Source organism: Hemitrygon akajei, chromosome 6 (assembly GCF_048418815.1).
Source record: "Hemitrygon akajei chromosome 6, sHemAka1.3, whole genome shotgun sequence".
NCBI lineage: Eukaryota > Metazoa > Chordata > Chondrichthyes > Myliobatiformes > Dasyatidae > Hemitrygon > Hemitrygon akajei.
Window position 1 is genome coordinate 152,587,714 of NC_133129.1, and position 15,716 is coordinate 152,603,429.

Genomic DNA, 15,716 nt, shown 5'->3' on the forward strand with positions numbered 1-15,716 from the left:
AGGCAGCACAATAAACAGAGTACTATACTTATGCAATGAGTACCCAAAAATGATAAATCTCAAGTTTTGTACCTTGGGATTAGTTATTAATTATTAATGTAACGTCAGCTACAAAAATAACTTGAGAAGCTGTTCCTGAATCGCTGAGTGTGCCTTCAGGCTTCTGTACCTCCTTTCTGAAGGAAACAAAGAGAAGAGGGCGTGCCCTGGGTGATGGGGGTCCTTAATAATGGACGTCACCTTTCTGAGGCACCGTTCCTTGAAGATGTCTTGGATATTATGGAGGCTAGTACCCAAGATGGAGCTGATTGATTTTACAACTTTCTGTAGCTTCTTTTGGTCTTATGCAGTAATCCCCTCCCTCCCCCATACCAGACCATGATGCAGCCTGTCAGAACGCTCTCCACGGTACATCTGTAGAAGTTTGAGTGTTTTAGGTAACAAACTGAATCTCTTCAAACTCCTAATAAAGTATACAGTAACTGTAGTCTTGCCTTCATTATAGCTGTGTCAATATGTTGGGACTAGGTTAGATTCTCAGAGATCTTGACATCCAGGAAATTGAAGTTGCTCACTCTCTCCAGGAGGATTGGTTCATGATTCCTCATCTTACCCTTCCTGAAGCCCACAATCAGGTCTTTTGTCTTGCTGACACTAAGTGCAAGGTTGTTGCTGTGACACCACTCAACCAGCTGGTATATCTCGCTCCTGTAGGCTCTCTCATCTCCATCCGATCTTCTACCAACAATGGTTGTATCATCAGCAAATTTATAGATAGTATTTGAGCTACACCTAGCCACCCAGTCAGGGGTATAGACGGAGTAGAGCAGTGGGCTAGGCACACGCCCTTGAGGTGTGCCAGTGTTGATTGTCAGCGAAGAGGAGATATTCTCACCAATCCACACAGATTGTGGTCAGCCGGTTAGGAAGTTAAGAATCCAATTGCAGAGAGAGGTACAAATGCCCATGTTCTGTAGATTATTGATCAGGACTGTGGGAATGATGGTGCTATATGCTGAGCTACAGTCAACAAACACTATACAGTGCTTGTATCGTCCAGATGATCGAAGACTATGTGAAGACTGCTTGTATCTGCCATAGACCTATTGTGGCAATAGGCAAATTGCAGTGGGTTCAGGTCCTTGCTGAGGCAAGTGTTCATTCTAGCCATGAGCAACCTCTGAAAGCATTTTATCACCGTAGACGTGAGTGCTACTGGACGATAGTCATTAAGGCTGCTCACATTATTCTTCTTAGGCATTGGTATAATCGTTGCCTTTTTGAACCAGGTGGGAACTTTTGACTGTAGCAGTGAGAGGTTGGAAATGTCCTTGAATACTCCCACCAGTTGGTTGGCACATGTTTTCAGAGCCTTACCAGGTACTCCATCTAGGCCTGCCGCCTTGCGAGGGTTCACCCTCCTGAAAGAGATGTTGAGCTGATCTGGTAGTGAAATATCACTGCCATTCATGCTGTTGGGTTTCGTTTGTAGGGAGTAATGTCTTGCAAACCCTGCCAGAGTTTACGTGCATCCGATGGTACCTCCAACCTCACTTGGAATTGTCTCTTCGCTCTTGAAATAACCCTCCGCAAGTCAAACCGGGTATTCTTGTACAGGCCTGGGTCACCAGACTTAAATGCCACAGACCTAGCCCTCAGCAGATGACATATCTCTGCTGGTTCATCTATGGTTGCTGGTCTGGGAATGTACAGCAAGAATGTACAACATGTACATTAAGTCTTAGACTTAATGACTGATTGTTGCCAATGCTTGTATGACTTTGCTCCATTACTAGACTCTGTACTGGAATTTTACCGGATAATTTCATTCTCCAATTCCATGCTTGTGATACCTAGCATGGGATCAGAGACCCCACTCATTCTAATGGGACTCGTAGCCTAAAGAGAATGCAGAAAATATGTTCTTTTAAAATTATCTCACTTTAGTTCAATGCTTTAATTTAAATACTTTGTACAATTGTTAATAGGTTAAATGTCTCTTTGTACCAGAGATGGTTTACAAAACTAAACTATAAAGACCCACTGGCTTTGACATAAGGCAAAGTTCCATCCCCAGTTTTCTGCAGCCTGCTTTGGTGGCAGAGTGCAGGACAATGGCTATATCAAAGCTGTGGTACAGAAGTTCAGCAACATCAGCTCTCTGCATTAGTCCAGATGAGCGTGGGCAGGCAGAAATAACAGAGTAATTTTGGTGTTAGACTACTTTCAGCACAATCAAGCTGAAGATGCAAATGTTTCAGGAACTAAGAGGTGAAAATGTAACAAAACATTTGTGAGCAGGGTTAAAATATCTGTTTAATCAAGCAAAAGCTGTAATTCTATTCCTGAGAGGGCTTCTTCACAAAGATAGCTTTAGCTACTTACTTGAGAACCATCATCTCTAGCTCTTTTAATGATGTTTTGGCGTCCGTCTATCCAGTAAATCAACTTGTCAACAGCATCATAATCCACTGCTTTCACATTTCGCAAACCATGTACAGGCAAAATTATGTCTGGACTCTGCTGCTCATCCAAGATCATGCGACTAATTGCAGTCTTCTGACTGAACAGAAGGAAACTAACAGGCACTGAAATAGGGAGACAAATTAAACAAGTATTATGATTAAAAAATTGTAAGACAAAATATTTCTCAACTGAGTTGTGTGAAAGGAAATTACACCAAAACATTAATGAAAATGTTAATCCTGACTTTAACGTAAAAATAAGAGCAAGGTTACCCAGTGTACTAAAGAATAAAGAACCTCCACAGGTTGTATGGGTTCAGTTAAACATACTGTAGAACATGAGCAATTTCCTGCTTTGTCATACTTACCATCTTTGCCTTAAACATTTGTAAAGATTTCCACATCAGAAAAAAGCACAGGGTTTGTCCCTTCAAGTGCAAGTCAGTTTCTACAAGTAACTTTGTTTCACATCTTAATTATTATCAAATAACTCATCTAACACTGAAAGCTAACATATATTCTTTGTGGTGGCGTGTTGGGGAGGAAGCATTAAGAAGAGGGACGCCTCACGTCTTAATAAGCTGGTAAGGAAGGCGGGCTCTGTTGTGGGCAAAGTACTGGAGAGTTTAACATCGGTAGCTGAGCGAAGGGCGCTGAGTAGGCTACGGTCAATTATGGATAACTCTGAACATCCTCTACATAGCACCATCCAGAGACAGAGAAGCAGTTTCAGCGACAGGTTACTATCGATGCAATGCTCCTCAGACAGGATGAAGAGGTCAATACTCCCCAATGCCATTAGGCTTTACAATTCTACCGCCAGGACTTAAGAACTTTTTAAAAGCTATTATTAATGCTTTTTGAGATAGTGATTTAGATGCATATCATATTTTTTACTGAGTTAAGTATTGTATGTAATTAGTTTTGCTACAACAAGTGTATGGGACATTGGAAAAAAGTTGAATTTCCCCATGGGGATGAATAAAGTATCTATCTATCTATCTATCTATCTATACAGTTGTAGAGTCACATCACTGTAGATTGTAATTCTGAGTGGATTTCAAAAGCATTAAAGAAATGTTTTCTTTCCATTCCTCACCCCTCAGTTTATTCTATCTTTCTGTTTCTTTCTGCATATGTACTGGCATGGAAGAAGGTATTCCGATGTTCAGTTCTTGATTCAGATTGTGTGGCTCAGTACAGAGTCTTCAACAAAATTAATTATGGAGACACTTCATATTCAAAAAATGTTAGGCACTGGATTGTTCAGTTTCTGAACAATTCAATTTCAAGGACAAAAATAAATTACTGAATTTGTGCACTAGCATAAGTCTACTGAACAGCTGGTGCAGTGAAATCTGACACCTTAAATAAACAGTTTGAATTGTGGTGTGTACTTTTGAAACAACATTTTAAACATAATTAACAAATCCTTTGACATTTGAGTGATGTAGATTGCTGAGAGCAAGGGAGCCAAACCCATGGAATGTGTGGGCCCATTGTGGGATGTGCAAACATTTTGCTGGCACATGGTATGCAGTGTCATCTCTCAATTTTGTAAACCTCACTTATCATAACAAGATACATAATAATCATATATCCATATAACAATTACAGCACAGAAACAGATCATCTCGGCCCTTCTAGTCCGTGCCGAACGCTTACTCTCACCTAGTCCCACTGACCCGCACTCGGCCCATAACTCTCCGTTCCTTTCCTGTCCATATACCTATCCAATTTTACTTTAAATGACAATACCGAACCTGCCTCTACCACTTCTACTGGAAGCTCGTTCCACACAGCTACCACTATCTGAGTAAAGAAATTCCTCCTCGTGTTACCCTTAAACTTTTGCCCCCTGTGGTGAACTACATATACCTGTCTGGACACGCCCCCCCCCCCCCCCCCGCTGATTGCTCCTGTGGCTCCTCCCACGGACCCCAGTATAAAGGCGATTGGAGACACCGCCCCGGCCTCAGTCTCCAGGATGTAGTGTGGTGGTCAATTGCTACTTGTTCTTTCTTCCAGCCAATAAAAGCCTATATCTCGCCTCACGTCTCCAAGAGTTATTGATGGTGCATCACCCCCTATCTCTCAACTCATGTCCTCTTGTTTGAATCTCCCCTACTCTCAATGGAAAAAGCCTATCCACGTCAACTCTATCTATCCCCTCAAAATTTTAAATACCTCTATCAAGTCCCCCCTCAACCTTCTACGCTCCAAAGAATAAAGACCTAACTTGTTCGGCCTTTCCCTGTAACTTAGGTGCTGAAACCCAGGTAACATTCTAGTAAATCTTCTCTCTACTCTCTCTATTTTGTTGACATCTTTCCTATAATTCGGTGACCAGAACTGTACACAATACTCCAAATTCGGCCTTACCAATGCCTTGTACAATTTTAACATTACATCCCAACTCCTATACTCAATGCTCTGATTTATAAAGGCCAACATACCAAAAGCTTTCTTCACCACCATATCCACAAGAGATTCCACCTTCAGGAAACTATGCACCATTATTCCTAGATCACTCTGTTCTACTGCATTCTTCAATGCCCTACCATTTACTATGTATGTCCTATTTGGATTATTCCTACCAAAATGTAGCACTTCACACTTATCAGCATTAAACTCTATCTGCCATCATTCAGCCCACTCTTCTAACTGACCTAAATCTTTCTGCAAGCTTTGAAAACCTATTTCATTATCCACAATGCCACCTACCTTAGTATCATCTGCATACTTACTAATCCAATTTACCACCCCATCATCCAGATCATTAATGTATATGACAAACAACATTGGACCCAGTACAGATCCCTGAGGAACACCACTAGTCACCGGCCTCCAACCTGACAAACAGTTATCCACCACTACTCTCTGGCATCTCCCATTCAGCCACTGTTGAATCCATTTTACTACTTCAATATTAATACCTAATGATTGAACCTTCCTAACTAACCTTCCGTGTGGAACCTTGTCAAAGGCCTTACTGAAGTCCATATAGACAACATCCACTGCTTTACCCTCATCAAGTTTCCTAGTAACCTCTTCAAAAAATTCAATAAGATTTGTCAAACATGACCTTCCACGCACAAATCCATGTTGACTGTTCCTAATCAGACCCTGTCGATCCAGATAATTATATATACTATCTCTAAGAATACTTTCCATTAATTTACCCACCACTGATGTCAAACTGACAGGCCTATAATTGCTAGGTTTACTCTTAGAACCCTTTTTAAACAATGGAACCACATGAGCAATACGCCAATCCTCCGGCACCATCCCCATTTCTAATGACATTTGAAATATTTCTGTCAGAGCCCCTGCTATTTCCACACTAACTTCCCTCAAGGTCTTAGGGAATATCCTGTCAGGACCCGGAGATTTATCCACTGTTATATTCCTTAAAAGTGCCAGTACTTCCTCCTCTTTAATCATCATAGTTTTCATAACTTCCCTACTTGTTTCCCTTACCTTACACAATTCAACATCCTTCTCCTTAGTGAATACCAAAGAAAAGAAATTGTTCAAAATCTCCCCCATCTCTTTCGGCTCCACACATAGCTGTCCACCCTGATTCTCTAAGGGACCAATTTTATCCCTCACTATCCTTTTGCTATTAATATAACTGTAGAAACCCTTCTGATTTATTTTCACCTTACTTGCCAAAGCAACCTCGTATCTTCTTTTAGCTTTTCTAATTTCTTTTTTAAGATTCTTCTTACATTCTTTATATTCCTCGAGCACCTCATTTACTCCATGCTGCCTATATTTATTGTAGATATCTCTCTTTTTCCTAACCAAGTTTCCAATGTCCCTTGAAAACCATGGCTCTCTCAAACTTTTAACCTTTCCTTTCAACCTAACAGGAACATAAAGATTCTGTACCCCCAAAATTTCACCTTTAAATGACCTCCATTTCTCTATTACATCCTTCCCATAAAATAAATTGTCCCAATCCACTCCTTCCAAATCTTTCCACATCTCCTCAAAGTTAGCCTTTCTCCAATCAAAAATCTCAACCCTGGGTCCAGTCCTATCCTTCTCCATCATTATATTGAAACTAATGGCATTGTGATCACTAGACCCAAAGTGCTCCCCAACACATACATCCGTCACCTGACCTATCTCATTCCCTAACAGGAGATCCAACACTGCCCCTTCTCTAGTCGGTACCTCTATGTATTGCTGCAAAAAACTAGCCTGCACACATTTTACAAACTCCAAACCATCCATCCCTTTTACAGTATGTGCTTCCCAGTCTATGTGTGGAAAATTAAAATCTCCCACAATCACAACCCTGTGCTTACTACAAATATCTGCTATTTCCTTGCAAATTTGCTCCTCCAATTCTCACTCCCCATTAGGTGGTCTATAATACACCCCTATAAGTGTTACTACACCTTTCCCATTCCTCAATTCCATCCAAATAGCCTCCCTAGACGAGCCCTCTAATCTATCCTGCCAGAGCACCACAGTAATATTTTCTCTGACAAGCAACGCAACACCTCCCCCTCTTGTCCCTCCGATTCTATCACACCTGAAGCAATGAAATCTAGGAATATTTCATTGCCAATCACACCCCTCCTGCAACCATGTTTCACTAATAGCTACAACATCATATTTCCAGGTATCAATCCATGCTCTAAGCTCTTCCACCTTTCTTACAATGCTCCTAGCATTAAAATAAAAGCACTTAAGAAATTCTCCACCTCTTCCTCTCTGTTTATCTCTAACAGTACAAAGAACTTTACTGTCTTCTTTTTCTTCCTTCTCCCATTCATCTGTTCCTGCACTCTGATTCCCTTCCCCCCTTGTATCTAGTTTAAATCCACTGGAGCTTCTCTAGCAAACCAACCTGCAAGAATATTTGTCCCCCTCCAGTTCAGATGTAAACCGTCCTGCCGGAACAGGTCCCACCTTCCCTGGAAACCTGCCCAATTATCTATAAATCTGAAGCCCTCCCTCCTGCACCACGTCTTCAGCCACGTGTTGATCTGCACTATCTTACTATTTCTAAACCCACCTGCACGTGGCACTGGTAGCAATCCTGAGATTGCTATCCTGGAGGTCCTGTCCTTTAACTTGGCACCTAGCTCCTTAAACTCACCTTTCAGGACCTCCTCACTCTTCCTACCCACGCCATTGGTCCCTACATGGACCACGACATCCAGCTGCTCACCCTCCCTCTTGAGAATACTGAGAACTCGATCCAAGATATTGCAGACCCTGGCTCCAGGGAGGCAACAGACCATCTGGGATTCTCGATCTCTCCCACAGAACCTCCTATCTGTCCCCCTAACTAACAAATCCCCTATCACTACTGCTCTCCTCTTTTCCCTCCTTCCCTTCTGAGCTGAGTGTCCAGTCTCGGTGCCAGAGACGCAACTACTGCAACTTGTCCCTGGTAGGTTGTCCCCACCAACAGTATCCAAAACAGTATACTTATTGTTGATGGGAATGATTATCTAATATATTATTATAATTATATTATAATTAGGTTTATAATATAAATATAATAATACAATATATGATAAATATAATATAATTATATTATTATATATTATAATTATATATATTATTATAATCATTATTATAATGATTATCTTTACAGTTCAAAGTACATATATGTCACCATATACAACCCTGAGATGCATTTTCCTGAGGGCATATTCAATAAATTCATAATAGGATAAAACTACAATAGAATAAATGAAAGACCATACCAACTGGGTGTTCAATCATTGTGCAAAACACAACAAACTCTCCAAATCCAAAAAGAAATAACAATAATAAATAAATAAATAAATAAACAAACAAGAAATATCAAGAACATGAGATGAAGAGACCTTGAAAGTGAGTCTATAGGTGTGGGAACATTTCAATGATGGGGCAAGTGAAGTTAACTCTTTGGTTCAAGAGCCTTATTGTTGGGGGGTAAAAACTGTTCCTGAACCTGGTGATTGAGTCCTGAGGATCCTGTACCTTCTTCCTGATGGCAGCAGAGAGAAAAGAGCATGACCTGGATGGTGGGGGCCCCTGACAATGGATGTTGCTTTCCTGCGAAAACACTGTGTAGATGTGCTCAATGCAGGTGAGGTCTTTACCCCCAAATGAAGTGGCAACAATATTTTACCATCTGAGAGCAGTGAGATATTTTCACAGGAAACATGTCATGCTGGCTTGATGCTTACTAGATGGTTATGAGAACTTGTGACATTGAAAAATGTCTGAAATGTGTGCATACCTTATATTATTCTATATGTTTATATCATTTATATTTTTTCTTCTGTTGTTTGTGAGTGAACACTAGATATTTGGTGATAATAATGGTAAATACTGTATGTAGTTTAGTGTCTCTTTGAATATTCATACAAGTCATTGTTTTCAGCAAAAAAAATTGGTCAAGTCCAATTATGTGATGAAGTGTTTTGAGAGGCTGGTGATGAAACATATCAATTCCTGCCTGAGAAGCAAAGTCGACCCGCTCCAATTTGCTCACCAGCACAACAGATCCACAGCAAATGCCATTTCATTGGCTCTTCACTCAATCTTGGAACATTGGGACAGCAAACATGGATAAATCAGGATGCTCTTAATCAACTACAGCTTGGCATGCAATACTATCATCCCCTCAAAATTAATCAATTAGCTTCAAGACCTTGGTCTAAATACCTCCTTGTGTAATTGGATGCTTGATTTCCTCACTTGCAGACCCCCGTCAGTTTGGATTGGCAACATCTCCTCCACAATCCCCATCAACACAGGTGCAACACAGGTGAGGCTAAGCACAACTCTATGGCCAGATTTTAAGTTTGCTGACAATACCACTGCCACTGGCCAAATCAAAGGTGGTGAGGAATCAGCATATAGGAGGGAGACTGAAAATCTGACTGAGTGGTGCCACAACAACCGTTCACTCAATGTCAGCAAGAACAAGGAGATGATATTGACTTCAAGAGGAGGAAACCAGAGGCCCATGAGTCAGTCCTCATCAGGGGATCAGAGCTAACAATTCTCCTCGGTGTTATCATTTCAGGGGATCTGTCCTGGGCCTAGCACATAAGGATGGCAGTGCCCTTACTTCCTTAGAAGTTTGCAAAGATTTGACATGACATAGAAAACTTTGGCAAACTTCTATAGATGTGTGGTGGAGAATACAATGACAACACCAATGCCTTTGAATGGAAAATCCTACAAAATTAGTGGATACGGCCCAGTCCATCAAGGTAACACCCTCCCAACCATTGAGCACATCGACATGGAGTGCTGTCACAGGAAAGCAGCATCCATCATCGATGAACCCCACCACCCAGGTCATGCTCTCTTCTCGCTGCTGCCATCAGGAAGGAGGTACAGGAGCTTCAGGACCCACACCATCAGGTTCGGGAACAGTTATTAGCCCTCAAGCAGTAGGGATAACTTCACTCGTGCCAACACTGTACTGATCTCACATTCTAAAGACTCACTTTTAAGGACTCTTCATCTCATGTTAGCAATATTTATTGTTTATTTATTTATTATTATTTTCCATTTTTTCTTTTATATTTTCATAGTCTGTTTATTTTTTCACATTGGCTGTTTGTCCGTCCTGTTGGGTGCAGTCATTCATTGATTCTATTATGTGTCTTGGATTTACTGAGTGTGCCCGCAAGTAAACAAATTTCAGGATTGTACATGGTAACATAAATTTATTTTGAACTATAGGAGTAGATTTACTGATGAAACTAGTACTACATGCATGGCTCTCCAAATACAACCAAATACAAGCTGTATGTAAAATACTTGTCATCGTTATGCAGCAAGAAGCCTCAGGGAGAGTAAAGTGTGTTTATTTCCCTTTCCTTGGTCTTAAATGAGCATTCACCAAAGCTTATAAATTCACATACACATTTCTTATGTTACATGAGGCACACTATAGTTTTGAAGGAATAAAAATACTTACAACTACAAGTTTTGTTATTGCCATCAAGTACGTAATGTGATGCACATCCACACCTGTAGCCAGTTGGCACAGCAAGGCAAAGATGAGAACAATGTCCATTGGTTTGCACACATTCATTCCAGCCATCTTGCCGTGAAGAATGAAAAACTAAGATGTCCATCACGTAGTCCAAATGTCCTTGAATAAGTGTTCGGTTTTGTCCATTCATTTTATCAGCACGCTCAATACTGCGCAAATTCCAATCAGTCCAATAGATGTAATCCCGGTACTGTGTTAGCCCAAAGGGATGAGGAAGATCATCAGCTATGATTTCACGCTGTTGCCCTTAATTTGCAAATAACAAAAGAATCAACAATTAGGTTTTGCAACTGATTTAAGTCAATGCATAAATGTTACAAAAAGTAAAACTTTCAGATGTCATGACACAAACACTATAAGTATGACTTGGATAAGCTCAAGATGTGGACTTTGGTTAAACACCAAGTTATGTTGGTTCACAGCCACAGCGTTAGTATTTTTTGAAAATGATATATATAAAGAAAAATTCCTAGCAGTAAAATTCACTCAAAGCAGCTAACTGTTCCATCAACTCTTAATCCAAAGAAACTGACCACAGATGGAGACTGAAAAACAAAGTGTCTTGTTGGTATTTGAATTCTGTTATTTCCTGTCATTGATGTATGCAGGCTAATGGTTGAAACCTTCTTTTGAGCATCAATGCTAGAGGCCCCAAATTTGGGAGGCTGTGAGAAAGTTTAACTGTCAAAGTTTAACACACAAGGAAGAAAATCAAATTTAAAATTATACTGCTTTGAACAGATGGCTTCAATACAAAATACAATATGCAAAAAAACTTGGAATTAAGAATGTACAGCAGTGCCAAGTCTAGACTTTCCTCTTACCGAGCATGTTTGAAGATTCAATCATTGATGTATCCAGGTCAGTCCAATAAAGTCTTTTCTCTACATAGTCGATAGTAAGCCCATTAGCGCGTCCCACTCTGTCTACCAGAGCAGCACTATTTGTGCCATCCATGTGTGAGCGGACAATTCTTGGCTTACCACCCCATTCAGTCCAATACATGTACCTGATGCAGGAAAACAACGATATCAAAGTACTTTGGAGGCAGTAAAATAAATTTCACATATGATCCTGAAATATTGTGACAGACTGATCCTGGTGAAATAAATATGATTAATGCTCAAATCTTCATCATCTGTCTATGGCAAGTTGCGTATAAACAGATTGTTATCAAGTTAAAACATTGGAATAGGTAATACTTCCATTCATTTTCTAAGCAAAAGAGGAAATGATTGGAAGCATTATTTATTGTAATGTTTTAACCCAATAATAGTCCATTTATACACAAAAGACAACAAATTTTCTCATTGCAATTACAGGTTTTTTGTATTGGTTACCCAGCATGAACAGTAAGTTACCAACATGCTTCAAGATTAAGCTTCAAGCTTAGTCTTCGAAGAGCACATCCTGTTGAATCTGTAAGAACTGTTCTGCTTCATTTTACATTTATTATGGAGGAGTAACCTGGATTAGTATTGCACTTCATACAACCTTAGACATCCCACCTTATTTCATCACTGTAATAAGGAAAGACTTGCCATTGATCACAACAATGTCCTCAACAACACAGGAATATACTTGACATGATTATCAATGTGTTGGTACATGGCCAAGTGGTTAAGGCATTGGTCTAGTGATCTGAAGGTCGCTAGTTCGAGCCACAGCTGAGGCGGCGTCTTGAGCAAGGCACTTAACCACTCATTGCTCTGTGATGACACTGGTGCCAAACTGTATTGGCCCTAGTGCCCTTCCCTTGGACAACATCGGTAGCGTGGAGAGGGGAGACTTGCAGCTTGGGCAACTGCTGGTCTCCCATACAACCTTGCCTAGGCCTGCGCCCTGGAAACCTTCCAAGGCGCAAATAGAATACATTAACTTCACATAGAGTGGAAATAGTGCCCAAGACATCTGAGAAGTGGCAACATTGCTACTTCTTTTATTGATGTTCTAATCAAAATGACGTACACGAATCTCTGAGGAGAAGTTTGCACCTATGATCCAGTTATTGACTTGGCAAATTATACTATCACCTGTAAGCAAGGTAAATTATTAACAGATTGACAGCAGTTTTATTCATCTTGCGTCTATTAAGAGGAAGACTGTCCAAACTCATTCTGTAAACAACATTTCAAAACCAGTTATGTTATTAATCACAATTTAAAAACAGCTCAGGCATGTTCATCCACTTCTAAATACTCATTACTATCGCTGAAAAGACCAGTTTTCTTATTGACCCAATCAAATATTAAGAAGTTTTGAAAGAATAATTGACAACACAGGCATCATACATGATGGTATGCATTGCCTTTTACAGCATGTCAAATCCCAAATCAAGCATCAGGTTCAAGGTAATTTCTTGTTTGCCAATTTTGCTAATGCTGCTGTAGATAATGACTCAAGCTACAGAAAAATAATTTGAGTTTCAAAATCATAATTAAGATGTTGGATGTTCAGCTAAGGAGCAATAGCTGTCAAGACTGATTCCTCCAGTGAACAACCATTGAGTTTGATTCTCCATAAAACTTTAGATCAGCTGATCTTTGTAGCCTACTGCAAATAATTATAAACCTACCCACAGCAAATATTAAACCTATAGTAATCCAGCATCCTCAGGACCTTGGTGGTACTAGACTAGCAAATTTTCCATATTATTAGATATTACTTCTAATAATATATTAATACAATGTTGATTTACTTTTTTTCCAAAGACATTACACAGTAGTATAACGAATTGGTCAGTAAACCATATGAGCTTAAAAGGTGCAGGAACACAGGGTGATGGTGTGTTTAAAAGGAGCACTGTGTTTAAAAGAAGCGGGGAGATAGGTCACAGCGACTTTAAAAGGTATGGAAATGTGGGAATGGAGTTCCAATGAGTACAAAAGAAGCATGGGAATTGGACCTTGCTGAATTTAAAGGAAATGCATACAATGGGCTGGGAGTTTAAAGGGAAGTGGAACGCTGTTGATTGTAAAGGGAGCACAAGAAATAGGGACCGGTGAGTTTAAATGCAGCACAGGAAACAAGACAAGAGGAACCAGATACTAACCTATTGCGATTTCCAAGAAATTAAATAGTGGATTGTTGTTTTCCTGTATCTCCCATTGGGCTATATTTTATAGCAATGGGTTGGAAATATTTCACAAGTTCACTGCATAATTCGATGTTTCAATCTACATGTGACAGATAAAGCTAATCTTTAGATGGGTACAGTTGAGGGAGATGTGTGGTTATGCACTTTGGTAGAAGGAATACAGGTGTAGACTATTTTCTAACAGGAAGAGAATTCAGAAACTGGGGGTGCAAAGGAACTCCTTAGAGCAGGGTTCCCTAAAGGTTAACTCGCAGGTTGAGGCAGCAGTAAAGGAGGCAAAGGCAATGTTAGTATTAGTTACGAGAGGTCTAGAATATAACAGCAAGGATGTAATGCTGAGGCTTTTGTAATGTGAGACCACATTTGGAGTATTATGAGCAGTTTTGGGTCCCATATCGAAGAAATGATGTGCTGGGATTGGAAAGCGTCCAGAGGCGGCTTTACTCGGAATGAAATTATTAATGTATGTGAAACATTTGATGACTCTGGGCTGGTACTTGTGAGTGTTTAGAAGAATGAAGGAGGACCTCACTGAAACCTACTGAATATTCAAAGGCATCGAGTGGAGGTGGGGAGGATGCTTTCAATAGTGGGAGAGTCTAGGACCAGAGGGCACAACCTCAGAATAGAAGGATGTCCATTTAAAACAGAAAGGAGGAGATATTTTTTGAGCCAGAGGATGGTGAAGTTACAAGGCCTCAAATGTTAGGGGAAGAAGGCAGGACAACAGGGTTTAGAAGGAAAATAAATCAGCTATAATCAAAAGGCGGAGAGGATTCAATGGACTAAATGCCCTAATTATGCTCCTGTGTCTTATGGTCTTAAATGGAGAAAAATGGGACTAACTTAGAAGTGCACCTTGGTATGTTATGGACTGGTTGGCCCAAAGGACCTGTTTCCATGCTGCAGGACTCTATTGCTGATGTTTTGGATCATTGGGATCCCTCTGGGGAATATCCTTTTAGGCAGATTTGCTAGAGCTGTTGGGTTGGTTTTAAACTAACTTGGCAGGGGAATGGGAACCAGAGTGATGGTGCTGAGGATGGGGCGTTTGGAAGACAAGTTGATGCAGTGTGCAGTGAGATTGTGAGGAAGAACAGGCAAATAACAGGGCAAAATTGCAGTCAGTGGGATGAGGTTGAAGTGCAACATGGGGGAAAAATTAAAAAGAATGAAGAATACATAACTTAAAGTGTTATATTTGAATTCACGCAGTATAGGGAATAATGTCAGAATCAGAATCAGGTTTATTATCACCAGCATGTATCGTGAAATTTGTTAACTTAGCAGCAGCAGTTCAATGGAATGCATAGTAATATAGAAAAAATTAAAAAATCGATTTAAAATAGAGCAAAAACAGAAATTATATATATAAGAAAAGTTAAATAGTGTTCATGGGTTCAATGTCCATTTAGGAATTGTACGGCTGAGGGGAAGAAGCTGTTCCTAAATTGCTGAGTGGATGCCTTAAGGCTTCTGTACCTCCTTTCTGACAGTAACATTCAGAAGAGGACATGTCCTGGGTGGTGAGGATCCTTAATAATGGATGGCACCTTTCTGAGGCACCGCTCCTTGAAGATGTCTTGGATATTATGGAAGCTAGTACCGTAGATGGAGATGACTAATTTTACAACATTCTGTAGCTTCAGTCCTGTGTAGTAACCCCCCCCCCCAATACAAGACAGTGATTCAGAACACCCTCCAAAGTACATCTATAGAAGTTTTCGAGTATTTTAGATGATAAACCAAATCTTTTCAAACTCCTAATGAAATATAGCCGCTGTCCTGCCTTTTTTATAGTTGCATCGATATGTTGGGACCAGGTTAGATCCTTGGAGATCTTGAGACTCAGAAAATTGAAATTGTTCACTCTCTCCATTTATGATCCCTCTATGAGGATAGGTTTGTGTTCTCTCGTTTTACCCTTCCTGAAGTCCACAATCAGTGCTTTCGTCTTACTGATGACTGGGTGCAAAGCTGTTGCTGCAACACCACTCAAATAACTGAGATATCTCACTCCTGTACACCTTCTCATCTCCATCTGAGATTGTACCAGCAATGGTTGTATCATCAGCAAATTTATAGATGGCATTTGAGCTATACCTAGCCGCACAGTCATGGGTAT

General features: G+C 40.2%; 1 protein-coding gene across 2 annotated transcripts in view; it reads right to left on the bottom strand.

The window, feature by feature from the left end:
• Nucleotides 1–15,716, bottom strand: part of lrp5 (low density lipoprotein receptor-related protein 5) — a 223,274-nt gene that overhangs the window by 17,582 nt on the left and 189,976 nt on the right. For both annotated transcript variants that reach the window (XM_073049585.1, XM_073049584.1), the window contains exons 11-13: nucleotides 11,319–11,503; nucleotides 10,417–10,740; nucleotides 2,386–2,588 (exon numbers count right to left, since the gene is read on the bottom strand). In XM_073049585.1, coding sequence (XP_072905686.1) covers nucleotides 2,386–2,588; nucleotides 10,417–10,740; nucleotides 11,319–11,503 — 712 coding nt within the window. The remainder of the gene's footprint in view (nucleotides 1–2,385; nucleotides 2,589–10,416; nucleotides 10,741–11,318; nucleotides 11,504–15,716) is intronic.